The 18949-nt window shown below is 40.3% G+C and overlaps 1 protein-coding gene across 4 annotated transcripts; it reads right to left on the bottom strand.

The window, feature by feature from the left end:
* Positions 1-843: 843 nt before the first annotated feature.
* On the bottom strand, positions 844-18249 carry LOC135084024 (zinc finger protein 91-like). 4 transcript variants are annotated; one of them, XM_063978764.1, is made up of 13 exons: positions 18034-18249; positions 17766-17873; positions 17324-17552; positions 16825-17043; positions 15900-16075; positions 7467-7552; positions 6509-6634; positions 4377-4496; positions 3826-3975; positions 3208-3282; positions 2855-2966; positions 2322-2426; positions 844-1957 (listed from the first exon to the last, which is right to left on the bottom strand). In XM_063978764.1, the coding sequence occupies exons 1-13, from the start codon at positions 18154-18156 to the stop codon at positions 1790-1792; spliced, it is 1797 nt and encodes a 598-aa protein (XP_063834834.1). In that variant the 5' UTR covers positions 18157-18249; the 3' UTR covers positions 844-1789. The 4 variants fall into 4 exon arrangements, with proteins under 4 accessions (XP_063834834.1, XP_063834833.1, XP_063834835.1 ...); XM_063978763.1 differs by having other exon boundaries at positions 15895-16070; XM_063978765.1 differs by lacking the exon at positions 3208-3282 and having other exon boundaries at positions 15895-16070.
* Positions 18250-18949: the final 700 nt, after the last annotated feature.

The following is an 18949-nucleotide window of genomic DNA, read 5'->3' as shown; positions in this document are numbered from 1 at the left end:
TAATATCCCGAATAATTAAAAAGCAGAACCATCATATCGCAGAAAGTTCTTAGTCAGAATCGTCTTTTGGCATACTATTAAAGGAAAATTTTTTATTCCCCTATCGCATTATTAAGGGTTGTAGGGGTGAGGAGGAGGGAGAGAGGGGGGTAGGGGAACTCCCCCTGTGAATGGGGGAGATCGGAAACTTAGTTTCTGAAAAAACTGAAATTTTGAGATTAAGTTGCGTTTTTTGGGTAGTTTTTATTGGAAATCAACTATTTACGTACGCGATTCTAGACTTAGCGCTCGGCGGCCGCTACCGCGGCACGTTCGCTTCGCTCGCTGCGCTCGCTCGCTCACTCGCCTTCACGCTGTGTAAGGTCGCAAGTCTAACCTAACCTATAGCTTTGTTGTCCAACAAGTTTTTTAAAATGACCTTCGTTGGTACATTTAAAAACTAGATCATGCCGATCTTACACTGACAAAAGGACGTCTTAAGCTGGACTCTATTCACAAAAAAAAACAAGTTGGGTAGGCACTCGGCTAACATTAAGCCGTATTCCACCATTGGAATACCATTAAATAATGGTGCCAAATAATCGTGGTGCTAAAGATACATTATGCTAATCGAAATTATGCTATAGAAACATTATGCTAATCGAAATTATGCCAAATAAAATTCTGCTATCTTAAAAGTATGCCATTGAAAATTCGGGTATTTAAACATTCTACCAAACGATGATTATATTTAACAATGTTTATGCCATATAAATATTCGGTTAAAGAAGATTATGCCAAGTGAGTTATGCCAAATGAATTTCTGCGTAACAAGATTCTACCAGATAGAGGGGAGCCCTGCTAAAAGTTAGCGTTATATAGCTAAAACCTAAATGCCATGATCGTGCTACTTAAGCGAAGGCTTGGTACTCAGTATAGTACAGTACATTCAGTACATAGGCCCTTTGTAGGGCACTTATACACGTCCCAAATATAGCTTGCCCTACCACCACTTTGGGACAACATCATATTATGGGCTTGGGGCGGCCGTCGCGCTTAAGGCGCAAGTGTACGAGGGAATGCTTTCAGCTGCTCACAGTTGGCGTAAAGTAGCTATCACCTGAATGCCACGATCGTGCTACTTGAGCGAAAGCTTAGGGCGTCCATCGTGCGTGAGCATCGTGAGGCACAGATACACGAGGAAACTTTTATTCAAATCAAATAAGTTATTTTGGAGATGTTCTCTCTTAGTCGCTCACAGTTAATGTAACGAAGCTACAACCTAAATGCCACGATCGTGCTACTTGAGCGAAGGTTTAGGGCGTCCGTCACGCGTCAGACGCAGATGTACGAGGGAATGCTCTCAGCTGCTCACAGTTGGCGTAAAGTAGCTAACACCTGAATGCCACGATCGTGCTACTTGAGCGAACGCTTGTTGCGTCTATCGCGCGTGAGCATCGTGAGGCACAGATGCACGAGGAAACTTTTATTCAAATCAAATAATTTATTTTGGAGATGCTCTCTCTTAGTCGCTCACAATTAATGTAACGAAGTTACAACCTAAATGCCACGATCGTGCTACTTGAGCGAAGGCTTGGGGCGTCCGTCACGCTTAATGCGCAAGTGTACGAGGGAATGCTCTCAGCTGCTCACAGTTGGCGTAAAGTAGCTATCACCTGAATGCCACGATCGTGCTACTTGAGCGAAGGCTTGGGGCGGCCGTGGCGCTTAGGGCAAGCTTGTCCAAAGGATTGCTCTCAGCTGCTCACAGTTGGCGTAAAGTGGCTAAAACCTAAATGCCACGATCGTGCTACTTGAGCGAAGGCTTGGGACGGCCGTCGCGCGTCAAACGCAGATGTACTAGGCGCGTGTGTGTCGCGAGCACGCCGCGCTGGCTGAAGGCCGCCGAGCACAATTCGCACTGGTACGGCCGCTCGCCCGTGTGCGTTCGGATATGGCTCTTGAGGATCGAGTTGCGCTGTAAATACAAACACAATTATGTATTTAGATTCTAAATAAAGGTATTTAACATCGCTACATCTCCAATGTTAAGTTTAGATACACTCGGACAAATAACACTTTATAACGATTTTGAATACTTTAGATACTTTAGAAAGAAAGAAAGAAAGAAAGAAAGAAAAAATGTTAATTTGGCACCTTTACACAGTTAGACAAAATACTTTTGTTGTTACGAATAGATGAGGAGGCATTAATTTTTTTAAATTGACAAAAGACACGTCCGTACTGTCTGAAGGACTTACTTTAACTGGTTAATGTGAACACGGCTTTCTAATTTACTTTGTCCTTATTGGTTTCTATGCTGAGTGACTAATAATACTTACGTCAAATATCTTGTCGCACAGCTTACAGGGATACTTCAAGGGTCGCTTATAGCCCTCGTGGATGAGTCGCTTGTGTTCTGTGAGTGACCAGCCGTTCACGTACGCCTGGAAAAGAATATTCATCATCATCACACCTACTGAAGAACATGAGCCGTAGGTAAATACGATTTTATGATTGGGATAACAACTATGACCGCCTTTGTGGTCTAGCTGTAAGGTCGTCACACCACAAACCCCGAGGTTCCGGGTTGGATTCCTGTCAGGGCAAAATTTTGGTTGTTGGTGATAAGACTTCTTCCAAGTCCGTCTGGCTAGCTCTCACTATGCAGAGTAAGTCTGTCGCCATAACAACAATGTTAATAGTATTGTTGTATTTTGCCGGTAAGATAGCCAGTATGAGAATTCAATTAACTTGACTTCTGCTTTCGGCCTGATCACCACTTACTATCAGGTGAAATTCAACTTTACCTATCAATTTACCTTCTTACTTCTCATGTTTTTCTTAGTGACAACGAATGTTAATTTTTATTTACCTTATCACAACTGTCACATTGAAATGGCTTGATGTTTAGATGTACCCTATTCACGTGCCTGTCCAAATCCCTCCTTATGGCAAACCGTTTGTCACAGTGCTGGCATGGCAATCTAAAAGATAAAAACAATACTAAAATTTATACCTGTTTACAAAACGACTGTTTGTGATGTAACATGCAATAAAAAACCATTTGAATTTTAATAATAAATAAAATACACTATAATCCGGGCCTTTTCAAGGCGAGAGTGAATAGGAACTTACAGGGCAGATGTACCGTCCTAGCTAGACTGTATCTCACTTAACGCGATTGCGGTCAAATACCTGCCTTGTTATGCATAAAAAAACTCTTACGGTAACTCAGAATAGTTGACATGCGGCAACGCAGTTTTTAAATGGTGCTTCAGTGTCTCATCCGATTTGAAACTCCTGAAAAGGGAAATTATTTGACTATTTAATTCAAAAAACCTTTAAAAACGTAATGACTCCCCAAAATAAATATTTAAAAAATAAAACAGAGTCACAGACGTATAAGTTAGGCATGAACGTGACTTATTTGACGTCATTAAACTGTCATATGATGTAGACGTTCTACACTGAACCGTCCCAGGTATTACACTGTCAGGAGGGCGCTACTTCAATACTGGGTTGATAGTTATTGACTTTTGCCACTTGACGTTTCAAAATCGTTACTATAAATCAGTGGTTCTTAACCTTTAAGTCACGAGGGACCATTTTACCAAATTTCTGTCTTGTCAGGGACCACTTTTTTTTTTCAAAATCCTATGAAAGGGGAGATCCATTTCTCGACCACTGTGCGCCGTTTGCGTTGTGTTGCCTCGACTCATCACGTCACGTCACTTGTTTATAACGATGTCTTCGTGGACCACTTGGAATGCCTCCAGGGACCACCAGTGGTCCACGGACCACCGGTTAAGAACCACTGCTATAAATGGTTACAATTTAACTCACTTGTCACACTCAACGCAGTAGAAGTCCTTTCTGATGGAGTGCGTCAAGCTGTGCTTCTTCAGATGGGACGGCGAGTGGAAGCCTTTGCCACACTCTCGACAAACGCAGCGCTTGCTAGCTTCCACCGCTGATACTTCCTTGGGGTGCAACCTGGATGAAAGTAAAGATAAATAAACCAACTGCGTAAACTAAAAAAAAAAACTGAATAAATGAACTGGAAAGCAATTATTTATACTAAGTTACTCTCACAATTTAGACGAATGTAACGACGTAACAAACTAAAATCCATCGAGCCGTTTAAGCTACTGAGCGTAGCAATGGAAAAAAAGATACAGTTGAACATAGAACCTCCTCTTTTTTGAAGTCGGTTAATAAAACCATTCTGGTGCAGCAAGTTAAATTGGGTTAGTTCGTTTTAGCCGAATGACGTCCACTGCTAGACAAAGACCTCCCCCAAAGATTTCCAAAAAGACCGGTCCTGTGCCGTATGATGATGTTGATTATGGTGACGATGGTGATGAGGATGGTAATGGTGATCAGCAAGTACTCACAGCATCATGTGCGTCTTGAGCACGGCCTTGTTGGCGTAGCTCTTGGCGCAGTGCGCGCACGTGACGCGCGGCCGCGTGCTGTGCACTTGGCACACGTGCTTGCGGAGCGCGCGCGGCCGTCTAAAGAAACAAACACAAACAAAATTGATATCCTCTTGTCTATGACAGAATGTCCACACATCACTACTGATCGATCATTCGGTCCGTCTTTCCGGTCGTTCTTTCATTTACTGTATCGCTCTCTCGCCTATCAACCACCGAACCGGCTTGACGTGCCGGCTGGCAGTGCTGGCACGTTAACTCTACTCAAAACTATGTAAATTCAATGTAAAACAAGTACAATCATGAACAAAATTAACTAAGTATTTGATTTCATTTCAGTTCTGCGTGAAGCCTCTTTTTTTAAGGCGGTTAAAATAATCTTAGCGTGGACAGAGTAGAATAGTACCACCCTCGCTCTACTCGTGAATGTCGTAAGAGGCGAGTCTGAGGTACAAATAAACAAATAATATGAGAACATCAGGCCTCCCTAATTATCTATTTAATTTTGCCTCTGGTAAATTGGAGAGTTGTGTTCCTATATTGGAAACTATACTTGCAAATCGTAACAAAAAAACAAAATAAATCTTCAAATTAATGTAACTCTTACGGACCCTTTACATGTCTCACTCATTATTCTGCCATTTGTTGCCAAGCGCACGGTCATTTCAAGTCGGTCGGAATGCACTACTGACAGCGGCTTATGAAGCTAAACACTGGCATCTTATTTATTTGTAATAGGAACTATTTTGCAACTAAAAATAGGCTTTGTATTTTGTACTTAACTACGGCGTACAGAGATACTTTCAATTTAAAAAATAGTATGAGTAATTTGTGTAATACAAATATTACTATTAGTCCCGTAATGTTTGGAAACAAACGTGACATAATGCTTAACTCAATACAACATACATCTGTTTCTGCAATTTATTACACCGATCTTGTCGCAACAAGGTTAAATTTCCGTGCTTTTAAGCGATTTTGTGAAAAATATTATTGGCAGGCAGCTAATAACTGGCATATTAATTAATGTTTATTGTCCGTGGTGCATATATTTTTCATAGGTTAAGTACTAAACCTTTGTTTGTCACCTGTCATCCGCTTTGCAGCAGAGGGAAGTCGAACCTCAACTTCGAACTCCTCCTATGTTCTTCTGATTAATTTCGTTGCGGGTCCAATGACAGTTTAACTTTCCCCCGGGACAAACTTGACCTTCACTGGTTGGGTTTTTATTGGCGGTCAAGCTGTAGATCAGTCTTTCCCAAAGTGGGCGATAACGCCCGATTGTGGGCGCTGCAGGCTTAAAGGGGGGCGGTAAGAGACCCAGAAAAAAAAAATCGGGACGTTGCGTAGAGGCTTGGGAGGCGTCATCTACTAGACTCTTAGACACCGACTGAGCTCGACTCTTGACTACAAATATGGGGGGCGCTAAAAAATAATTTATTCTCAAAGTGGGCAGTAGACTAAATAAGTTTGGGAACCGCTGCCTGGCTACACAGGAGTTGCAGTGGTGGGAAAGAGAGGTGGGAATAGTCCCGTAAACCCCTCGTACTAAGCGATACATGCGCGTGTTACGAGTTGGTTTGTTCACCACGGCGGGGTTTGAACCAGTGTTCCTCGGATCACGAATCTACTAGTCCGACACCGTTATAATACTCGTGGCAGGCGGCGTCATCATAAAACAGTGCATATCACATTTTCTCTCGCACTCACACTGGTTATGGGTGACGTCACACAGAGGCAGGTATAGCGATAAGTAATAAAGTAATAAAATATTGGCGAATGTGCATCTCTTTTCCAAAAATTACTCGAGTACTACCCCTCCTGCCACGAGTCTTTCCGTCGAGTAGGTATAGTATAAAGCCTGGTCCGTGAGCACGTAGATTTTTTTCCAATGACCCCAAGCTACCCATCCTTATCGCTCGCGCGTAATTATATTGCTTTCGCGCTCGCACACTCACTGCGGCCGTCCGTCGCACAGTCGCGACAGCAATATAATTACGCGCGAGCGATAAGGATGGGTAGCTTGGGGTCATTGGACAAAATTCTACGTGCTCACGGACCAGGCTTTAGTAGATTATACCAGAACTTACTTGAACATCTTAGGACAGTGGGGACACTTGGACTGGGTGTAGCCCTGCGCGTGCGTCGCGAAATAATGCTCCCGTATCGTCCCCGGGCACATGCGGACTAGCTCGCAGTCCGGGCATTTGTACCTACTGTAGTAAAGTGAACTTTATGTTTATAACAATAAGGTATGTAAACGAACTTAAGTCGCTGACATAGCCTACGGATTAGCAAGTTGAAGTGGCAATGGGAGGGCACATAGTACGCAGAACTGACGGCCGATGGGGCAGCAAGGTTCTGGAGTGGAGGCCGCGTACCGGAAAACGCAGCGTGGGACGTCCACCCACAAGGTGGACCGACGACATCATAAAGGTAGCAGGGAAGCGCTGGACGCAGGCCGCTACCAATCGACCAACATGGAAAGCATTGGGGGAGGCCTATGTTCAGGTTACGTCCTATGGCTGAAATGATGATGATGATGTTGTTTCAGCCAAAGGTGTTACATTTGGACAAAGGCTTCCACGATCAGTCCTGCGCTGCCCGCAGGATCAGATCGTCGGTCCACAGAATGGGTATACTAACAATAAAGACCAGAGGTGGAATTGTGTAAATCAATCGTTATAATTTGACAGACGTACGATTATTCTGTCAAACGCTTTGTTTAACTGACTTTATCGTACGTTATGAACTGTCAAATGATAACGATTGCTTTACACAATTCCACCTTAGATTTCACAGTAAAACAGTCATCATCGTCATCATTTGAGCAAAAGGACGTCCACTGCTGAACATAGGGCTCTCCCAAGAGTATTATGGCTTATTTTCATTGGTTTTTCTGCCCTACATTTAGGTATGGAAGATTTCCTTAACGTATTTGGAAACCATTTTCTATCTCCACTACAATAAATAAATCAAATGCATCTATGGTCCTTCGAGCCGGATGAAACTAAAATAAATTACAATGAAAGATAACGTAATACATACACCTGATGATATCTTTGGTGACTGTGCAACTTGTCTTCTGTGGGCATTCTTTGTTTGCAAATATTACAGATGTATTCACCGCTCGCCTGAAAACAGAGGATTTTTGGTTAATATTAAATCTAACTTTAGAATAGAATAGAATATCTTTATTCAGCATTTAACATTTAGGTGCATACATGTACAGAGGGTTAACATTATTGAGCCATGCCAGGCCTGTTCATCTCCGCGAGTTTACATCGAAAACAAAACACGCACGATTGCCCCCTACAAGAGTACTATTCGACAAGGCCTCACATACGAGCGAACATTGACTCACGCACGCGTATTCTTGTGTATGATGGAAAAAAATAAAGAAAATGGTGTACTAAATACTGTGCAGTATTTAACTGCCTAAATAATAATAAAAACACAGAATGTACTTTTTTAAGTTGCCTCAAGACACTGAGAGGTAAATAAGTAGTTAATATTATTCATGATAATTCATGCTAAATCTTGTATTTCCTCCGCCATTTTCTGCAGATTGGCACCTCACGTCACATCATTTTACCGAAGTCAGCCCTATAGCTTCGGCGCAGTACCGATCACTGACGTTTGTCAACAAAACTTCTGACAAACTTGCTTGACTCTTGAGACAAACTAAATTACACCATATTGTTAATGACATTGAGCATACATTTTTTTAAATACCTTCGCGAAGTAAAACTTCTGTACGTAGTACTTATTATTATTCTGTGGCCATGCTGAAAAGGCGCGTGCTCAGCGAAAATCGTAACATGACACAGGTCGTCAAGTCACGAAGCTGGTTTTCAGCGGGTACTTTAGATCAATTAAAAAGGTTAATTGGGTAATAGGAAGCATGGTGCCACAATTTTTAGGTACTTACATATACAGGGTGTTAGGTAAATGGGTATAAGAGCCGACACTAGCCCATGTTAACATGGTCATATTATAAATGGTATGGTGAAGTCAGAAATTTGATATCATCATTTTAATTTTTTTAATTTTCATACAAAATTAATTTTATAAAATCCGATTTGTATGAAAAATAAAATAATTCAAATGAAGATATCAATTTTCTGACTTCACCATACCATTTATATGACCATGTTAACATGGGCTAGTGTCGGCTTATATACCCATTTACCTAACACCCTGTATATTTAGCCACAAAATAAAAAACCTATTTTCGCTTGATTCTTTGAGAACCAAAATGACTCTATTAACAAATTAAAGTTTTAATTTAACCATGCCTTCCCTTCAGCCTCTAACTAAAGAAACCAGTCTAAGACAAAAAATACCCGTGAGTAAACAACTGCACCCTGCACACAGAGTATCTATTGAATACACATCGGCTCTTAATAATGAAGACGTAGAAAAAATTGCCAGAGACACCCCTATTAAAATGTTTACTGACGGCAGCAAACTGGATGGAGGAGACGTCGGCTGTGCCGCCGTCATATACCTACCTAACGGCAAAACCATCTGCCTGAAACGAAAACTAGGCCGCACCACTTCAGTATTTATAGCTGAGCTAACTGCCATTGAGACCGGCCTAAAGTGGTTAGTAACATCAAAATGGCACCAAGATGTAACCATAGCGACAGATAGTCTGTCGTCGCTTAAAGCCTTACAGGATCGGGGAAACCCTGACCCATCAGTGGTTTCCATCCACACTGCGCTCAGACTGGTCAGGCAGAACCACGGCACAAACGTGAAATTCATTTGGGTTAAAGCCCACTGTGGTATAGACGGTAACGAAGCTGCCGACAAAGCTGCAAAAGAAGCGGCCTCTCAAAGGACGGCCACCAGTGTGAACGAGTTCCCAATTTCATTTGCAAAGTACATCATCAGGAAGCGTACGCAAGCCAAATGGCAAGAAGAATATGCCAGTGCCGCTATACACTCCAACATATTCCGATGGTTTACAACAGTGGGCGAGATTGCGGAGTTCCGTAAGCATGTGGGGCCGTCCTTTGAAAGCTCGCAGATTTTTACTGGCCACGGTTTTCACAAATCCTACCTACACCGCTTCAAGATCATAGACAACCCCTACTGCCCCTGCGATGACTCCAGCTTACAGGATATTGACCATCTCATGCGAGACTGCCCAATATTTAGCAGACTCCGGCATGAGCACGAGATGACATGCAACAATTTACGGATTGACCCCTATAAACCACAACAAATCATAACAAAATCCCAACCAATCGTCACTTTCATAGCCCTCATTAACTCAATAGTCCATCAACTCAAGGGGATCAACAAAACATAGCTTGTAAGCTACGTATTGTTGGATCTCTCTCTCTTTTCACGTTTGGTAGCAGACTGTATCCATTAGCAGACTGCAACTAAACGCCCTTGGAGCTCAGAACTTTCGAAGTTCAATAAAAACTGTGAGCACATTATTAGGTACTTTAACCAAAATCGAAAAAGTGCCGAAGACAAAAAAAAAAAAAAAAAAGAAACCAGTCTCTTCATGATCGTATTTTTTTCAGTGCAATGAGTTTTCGCGATTGAAAAATCCGCCAGATGGCAATACGTAGACGCGAGGTCCAAATGCTGCATGATTGGTTATTAAACAGTACTGTACCGTTATTCGAAGCCTTTATAATGAGAGTAGTGTCTGTCTTTTCCTGTTTGAGTACTAGTTTTGACGTATAATCTGCCCACGTGACTTCCGCTCCGGTCCCCCACCGCCTAAGCACGCCTCAATTAGCGACACTAGCGCCACCAACGGTAGCTCGAAACTAGGTTTCGATATTCTCGCCATTGGTGTTTTAGTTCCCGTTCGAGACGGTCGTAGAATTAGCTCCGCTAGTTCGCGACCCATCTCACAGGTACTAGTCGTGACGTGATTCAGGCTGAAAACTTATAAAAATTACTGTGATTACTTATTTCGCAGTGTAATTTATTTTTACAACGGTGTTACCGTTCGGGGGTAGATTGCAATCAATCTAACTCAGTGTAATTTTAAATAATTATCTTTCTTCTCTAGTAATACTTGTACCTAACGGTATTCCGTTAGACGTGTTTCAAAAGTAACATTACTTTTTAGCAATGTTTGTTTCTAACGGTTTTTCGTTAGATATGTTTTTAAGCTAACTTTTCTTCTTAGCAATGTTCGTACCTGACGGCGTGTTCCGTTAGATGTGTTTTAAAACTAACATTCCTTTTTAGCAATGTTTGTGCCTAACGGTTTTCGTTAGATGTGTTTTAAAACTAATATTCCTTTTTAGCAATGTTCATTCCTAACGGTATAACACTCCTTTTTAGCTGTGTTTGTTCCTAAGGGTTTTCCGTTAGATGTCTTTATTTTCAAAAGGAAAGAGGAAATATTATGTCCACGTGCAGAAGAGGAGCAAGAGTTGGCGTAGAGGTCAAATCAAAGGATGGTGTGGTGTAATGTGATAGTCGCAAGATGTGATTGCTTGCTACAATAAGCTGTAAGTACCAACTTACCAATACCATTTCAGACATACGAATTCCATCGGACGGATTGTGTTGATTTATAAATCAACAAAATAAATAAACGGTAAACTACCTTTATCAATATGCATCCGGGGAAAGTATGAAAACTTCCACTAGGTAGGGTAGCGTACCGACGTACCTATTCTACCGCCATTATGGAAGTCTAACTCATGGCTTATAACCCAAGAGTGAAGTGTGCAGTTTGTCCTATTAGGATACGGTACGTAGATATAATAATACCTTTGTGGTTTTCTTAAACTATGATTTCAGGAAAACGCTATGCTGTTACTGTGTAGATAAACAGTGAGTCTGTGTAATAAACGGTGAAGGATGAACATCGTCTATTCAGCCTGATACGCAGTTTATTTGATGCTAGCGGCGTCTGGAAAATTTTTCGGCAGCAATACGATCGCAACTCTGCTCCGCAGATCGATCTGAGATTTCGCCTTATGCTAAATACCTACAGTGGAAAACTCAAACTGGCTACTCGGCAAGCTAGATGGCAGTGTAACCAAAACGCAGCAGCATAATCCTGTAGCGAGGGTAAGTTCTCTTGGAGCAAACAGGGAAAAACCAGGAGCCAGAACATTTTCTCCCTCATCCCACCGGGATAGGAGAAAACTCAAACACTCAAGGAGTCTCATATTGAGCCAGGCAACGCCGCTCATTTTTATTTACGTCGAGAGGTCTTAGTAAAGCATTGGTCCAAACCCTCTTGTTATCCCTCATCCCACTGGGATAGGAGATTACCCAAAGAGAATCGGACTCAAATCATTACATTTCGAGCCGAGCAACCTCGCTCATTTTTATTTACGTCGAGAGGTTTTAGGGCATCGCTCTAAACTCTCATGTTATCCCTCATCCCACTGGGATAGGAGATTACCCAAAGAGAACCGGACTCAAATCATTACATTTCGAGCCGAGCAACCTCGCTCATTTTTATTTACGTCGAGAGGTCTTAGGGCATCGCTCTAAACCCTCATGTTATCCCTCATCCCACTGGGATAGGAGATTACCCAAAGAGAACCGGACTCAAATCACTACATTTCGAGCCGAGCAACCTCGCTCATTTTTATTTACGTCGAGAGATCTTAGGGCATCGCTCTAAACTCTCATGTTATCCCTCATCCCTCTGGGATAGGAGATTACCCAAGGAGAATCGGACTCAAATCATTACATTTCGAGCCAAGCAACCTCGCTCGTTTGTATTTGCGGTTCAAAGACATGAGGGCATCGTCCTAAATCCTCATAATTTTTGAAGAGTTATAGAACCCAAACGCCTTATTCCACGGCAAACGAAAATAAGTAAAGTTGCCGAGTAGACATGAGGGCTTCGCCCTAAATCCGCATAACTATAAAAGGGTCTGAAATTCTATTTAGCACGGCAAAATTAAAGTAATGTTGCCGGGAGGACATAAGGGCATCGCCCCAAATCCTCATAATTTTCAAGGGTTATGGAACCCTAATTAAAATGCTTTATTTCATGACAAAAGTAAGCTATTTAAGACCTGCCATGGGTAAAAGGTGGAGACAGAGATCATGAAATTACGCAAAAATTACTCGATTCGTGTCAGTTTGGCTTATTTCATTACTGCCGAGATGATACAAGGGCATCGCCCTAAACCTTCAGAATCTTGAAGGATGTTAATTAATCGGGGCCGCAGCTATGCGCCCTGAATTTTTGGTACCGAACAGTTAACGCCTGGAGAAATTAAATAAACTTAAGCCTTTATGCAGCCTCTGCATAGTAAAGTTACAACTATTGACCTGATAGTCTTTTAAATAAGGTATACATTCATAGACGCTTGGCGGGTACCACAAAGTACTGAATACTAAAATAAGTATTTGTCTGCTATACATACCTATAGTACACCGACAGAGTCATGCAAATGTTCTGACGGCAATTGATTCGCACAGAAAGAGTCGCGACATTCGCGCCCTTACCTATTGGACGACTTCATTCTGGGGTAACTCAGGACCCATCCTTGCTTCGGGGTCAGATATAACCCATGCCCCTATTGTAATAAAAGCACACAAGTCTGGATAATAAACACAATGAAGTCGGTCCTTACCTGTATAAAATAAATAAACAAAATAATAACAGTCTTACAAACTAGTAACAGTAAAAGGTGAACTCCATAAATACAAAATGGCCTAACCGAGTCTCGGTTACCAAAAACATACAGATCAAGTCACGTAACGTTACAAATCCTAAAGCATTGGCTCTTCTCATGTTATAACACTACAATTCATGATTTGCGTGAGGCAAAGAGCATTTTAACCGCCAACTTGAGGCGCTCATGGCACCCAATACCAAATACTTATGATCCACAATAACCAAAAGTATAAAGCTTATCTGAGCTTAAAACAAATTGGGCACGCTGCATGGTAACGCATTTCGCAATTGAATTTCACTGTACAACGAAAACAGTGACTTTAGTAAACCGTACTTACTAAATATATATTAAACCGCGTAGGTTTACATACTACAATTTGTTATTTTCTCATTTATACAAGCCATTACATTCGTTGGAGAAAAGATTGCATACCAAAAGTCACACAAGTCTTCAGTCTCTTAACTGAACTTTCCGTGTGCCCTATTATAGTGTCAATGACTACGTCTTGTCTACTTAATTTAAGTAAATAAATATAATTTATTATTAATGTCATATGACACCATGTCATATTGTTAATTCGACCTTTTGTGCACCTCTGTGGTTCAATAAAAATTGTCGTATGAATATGAACGACTTTTACGAGGAGTTAAAGGGAATAAATCAAAACCTTCAGTCCAAGAAAGTAATTTAACTCTGATTTTTCCAATTATCACTGTGACCTTAGGGTCACACAGAAGTACATAAACATGGTTGGAATTAATTTTGGATAATGTGCCGCACTCTTAAGTTCTTTGCTTGGGGCCGAAAGTCCTTCGCCTACCTACATAGTACAATTTACAAAATTCGTATTTGATGTGATTTAAATCCATCAATTATTATACTGTAACGATGGTAGTCACAAGCAAAATGTTGTGGCACACACAACTGTTTACGAGTTAACTTGTTTTAAGTACAACAGCCTCGTGAAATATTCTAATACCTACCCGACTCGCTAGGTCAATAAAGTAATTTGTCTCTGCTGACTATTGTCACAAAAATTAGTACTTACCTACCTACTGGCAACTTAGGTATGTACACTTCAATGAATCATGAGTGACATTGGCGATGATATAAAACTTAGTGTTACACAAACATCATTACATAAATATTTTTACATAAATATTATTACATCGTGCAAATGAGCGATCGTCCAACGGCATTCAGGGTGATGAAAATAAATCATTCGAAATTAAATCCGATGCCCACCCTAAGGGCCTTGATGAAACCTGATAAGGTTTAGATCGGCTACGAAACTATCATTTAATTCTAGCTGTGCTTGCGACTTCGTTTGCATAACTTTTCTCGCTTTCGCAACATTCTTATTGATGCTCCGCTACTATTGGTGGTAGAATGATGTTATTATGATTTTATACATAGAATTCGTGGTTAAAGGACTCCAACACAAAGATAGTTTTTGTGTTGATGCAAACAAACTCTTGTTCAGCCCTATAACATTATTATCATAATTGTAATTACAATAATACATAATTACATATTAAGATTTTTCTGAATTAAGCTGGTTGACTAACCGTCAATAAGCTGATCTAGCTGACAAGTTATCACTGTTAGCCCTAAAGATAATGGTCGCACAATCTTACCACAGCACCGACGTTTGTAAACCGCAAAGTTTACTAAGTTTGTACTAGGAAAGTCTGTATTATTATAAATTTTATCAATTCCGACTCAAACTTCGCTATCCCTAGCGAACAGCGATAACGCGGAATACTCAGGCAATACAAAAGTATCGTACCTATACATAGCCGGCTAGCTATTGTCACCTATTCATTACACCGTCCACCTAGGCTACGGTCCTGTAAAGGTTTATAAATATTAAAATCTGAGCTGATACCTAAATGTGGGAAATGTTGGAGATCATCAAACGCCCGCTATCGGCAAGCGACCTTAACTGTACCAGTGAATATTCTTATCCATACCTAATAATTATTCACTCCTACCGAAGCTTATTAAATTCATCCAACGGTCTGATACTGTGAGTGAGGGTGGACGTAGCTTTTGCGCCTTTTACATGACGTAAAGTAACCGATAGTTCATTATTACATAGTTGTTAATAAACGATGCATTAGACGTGAATTTACGGAGATGCAGATGCAGGTTGCGTTCTGTAAAATATTATAATGTACCTACACACAGTACATTACCACTCAGTAGACAGATAAGCTAAAGTTCTAACTAATTCATAACATTTCTCACTGATCAATGTCTTATTCTTCAATTGATCACATTGGCGATTACACAGCGCCACCAGGAGATAATAGACACGTCTCTCATTATAAAGGCTTCGAATAACGGTACAGTACTGTTTAATAGCGACGTTTTACCTGAAAATAAAACGTTTATTAAACATACTTACCTTATTCGAAGCCTACTTTTTAAATCTACCTGGTGTCATAAAACACAATGGCGAGAATATCGAAACCTAGTTTCGAGCTACCGTTGGTGGCGCTAGTGTCGCTAATTGAGGCGTGCTTAGGCGGTGGGGGACCGGAGCGGAAGTCACGTGGGCAGATTATACGTCAAAACTAGTACTCAAACAGGAAAAGACAGACACTACTCTCATTATAAAGGCTTCGAATAAGGTAAGTATGTTTAATAAACGTTTTATTTTCAGGTAAAACGTCGCTATTTTTGACATGACATTGACAGAGATGTCAAAATCCACCAATCATGCAGCATTTGGACCTCGCGTCTACGTATTGCCATCTGGCGGATTTTTCAATCGCGAAAACCTCATTGGTAAAATTGGTCAATGACACTGTTTCCCCTACAAAAATATATCAACAAACCTCACTGTGTTTTTCCATGTGCTTCTCATAGCTGGCCTTATACGTGAATCCTTTGATACAATCCTCGCACTTATACACGCAGTTAAGGTATTTGTGATTCTGCAACATTTTCTTTCTTTCCTCCATACACTCTTTCTTGGACATGTATATTGTTTCTGTTGGCAACTTACCTGGAACTTTACTGGTATTATAGAATAATGCTAGGTATTTGTATAATAATAAAGATTATATTGGTTAAATGAGATGACAAGAGATCTTTAGGCTGGTTTTAGTGTCACGCGGACTGTCAGTGCGGATCGCTTCACACAGCCGATCTGTATGAACTGCTAGGGAGTGGAGCGGTTCCTCCGGACCGCATTACTCTAAAACGCTCCCTAGAAGTTCATACAGATGGCCGTGCGGAGCGGGTCCGCACCGGACGGTCCCCGTGACACTAAAACCAGCCTTAGACCCTCCTGTATTGTTGACTTGTCCTTGTCTCAATTTGAAAAGCATCGAAAATTTTTAACTAGACATAAAACTTAATTTTTTTCCCTTTAAAGCAGTCTTTCCCAAAGTGGGCGATAACGCCCCCTTGTGGGCGCTGCAGGCTTAAAGGGGGGCGGTAAGAGACCCAGAAAAAAAAATCGGGACGTTGTGTAGAGGCTTGGGAGGCGTCATCTACTAGGACTCTTAGACACCGACTGAGCTCGACTCTTGACTACAAAAATGGGGGGCTCTAAAAAATAATTTATTCTCAAAGTGGGCAGTAGACTAAATAAGTTTGGGAACCGCTGCTTTAAAGCATCAACCAAACCAACGTGTGCAGATCGCGCCGGGCGATGGCAATCTGCACGCATTGGTGTGGTTGAAGCTTTAGTGGTAAGTTACTTATGTAAGCTTAGTTCAACTTTGTCACTAATTTAATTAATAAAATTGTATAACACTCACATAGTTTGTTGCGTTTTTTCTTCCCTAATTTTGGTATAGAATTAGATATGGTTTTTTTAATTCGAATATTAGCTTTGGCAGGTTTCGTCTTGGCTTTCTTCTTGGTTCTTCTACTAGTGAAGTTTGAATCTTCGCTGTCAGGTTCCATTTTCAGCTTCAACAAAGTATTTAGCGGAAACTCATCTTCTTCCTTTACATCTTGGAGTGGTGCTTGGAATTCTGGATGTAAAAATTCAATTTTAAGTTTTATTAAATTTTTTCAACATATTTGCTCTCATATTAAATGAAATTTATTCAAAGAAGACCAATATTTTTTTTTTTCAAGTATTGCAATCTACCTAGGGGACATTTAACAATATTTAGGATTTTTTTAGGTGGTTGTTACTATGTCTATTGACATATTAATATCATACATAATATTTTCACAAATTAGATTGAATATGTACTCTTTTCTTTAGTTATAAATTATAACACTGGCAACATAATTATTCACACAAACCATCGTCATCAACAAATTCCCCCTCAAGGTGATCCAACAGCTCATTCCCTTCTTCTTTCATCTCCGTCTTAACTTTGACCTTGTGGCTTCTACTGCAGAACACAGAATACACTTCGTTGACGTCCGAGTCCGTCCCATCTACCTCAATATCATCCAGTGTGCAGTATGTCAAGCTTACGAGAGGCTGTGTTTGGTTACAGGCTTTTTGGAATGATGCGTCTATTATATTCTGTGAAGGAATCAGAATCATATCAGTTTTATTTCATTGCAGTCATTATTAATTTATAAAGCTAAAATTCTGAATAAAAAGCTAATTTAACTTAATTGGCTACTACACTGATCAGTATGAACCCTGCTGCACGTACTGTACTATAATGTATGATAGGCAGTATATTAAAACGAATGAATTAAAGACCAACTGATATTCTGAATTGATACTCACATTATGAAAAGTTTCCAGTAGGATTTGGTGGTTTTGGACATTTTGGATAAACAACTCAGCACGTTGGGCAACCCGTAGGCATATACTGCATAAACTGATACTATCATCCTGAAAACATATCCACATTCTAGTTAAAATCAGCAATATTACGACCAAAAATCGAAGAACTTTAAACTTCAATTTGTGGCTTGTGTTGAATACAAGACCACACAAATAATGTCATATAGCTAGTCTAGGTTATAATCATGCCCATAGCTGTTGTTTTTACCTGAAAAACAGATTTTAAAGCTTCGTTTTGTACTTTAAAAGTCTGAATCACAAATTCATCTGATCGACCCAAACAACCGAGACAACAAAAATGTTTTCCTCGTTGTTTCTCCTTTTCCTCCATTTTTTAGGTTTGGTTAATGTTATATTATGCAAAAACAATGATTAAATTGTGTTTTTTACGCAAGAAATCCAGAAAACACTCAAAACAATGGTGTCTGTCAAAATAACTAAATGTCAAATCATGCATGAAGTGTTGCCAGTCGGGTCTTGTCAGAAATTACCAGAAATATAAAAAAATGTAACCTTTTTGAATAAAAAGTAACCTTAATTCGAAATTTTGACCATTCCATGAAGACCGAAAAGTGACCGGTCGTATAAAACCGTTTTATGGATTTGCGTATTATTATCAAAAAACATTTGCTAAAACTCATTGTCTTTAACAAATAATAAATCAAATTCATGTTTAAATGCAGTTTATGACATAATTTTTAAATTGTCACTATTAATATTTTTACTGAATAACCTGTAAAGTTAATTCTACAATTTCTGAAAAATCACCTAAAAGTAACCTTTTCATTAGTGTAACCTAAAAGTAACCAATGCAGTTCAAAAGTAACCTAAAAGGTTACAAAAGTAACCTTCTGGCAACACTGCATGCATGTGTCAAATTGACAAATTTGACGCGGCGCAAGCCAAAAATGAAGTCGGACCACACGTGCCCGCGGGCCAAGGGCACCGTAGGGCACGAGATTAAGAAAGTAAAAAAACCGGCCAAGTGCGTGTCGGACTCACGCACAAAGGGTTCCGTACCATTGATTTATAATACTTTTTTTTAATTTAAGTTATTTGTATGAAAGATTACGCGGTAATAAGCGGTTTACGATTTACGAGGTATTAAAAAAAACTACTTACTA

Source organism: Ostrinia nubilalis, chromosome 25 (genome assembly GCF_963855985.1).
Source record: "Ostrinia nubilalis chromosome 25, ilOstNubi1.1, whole genome shotgun sequence".
NCBI lineage: Eukaryota > Metazoa > Arthropoda > Insecta > Lepidoptera > Crambidae > Ostrinia > Ostrinia nubilalis.
Note: the sequence above shows the minus strand (reverse complement) of the source record. Positions and strands in the feature narration are given on the sequence as shown.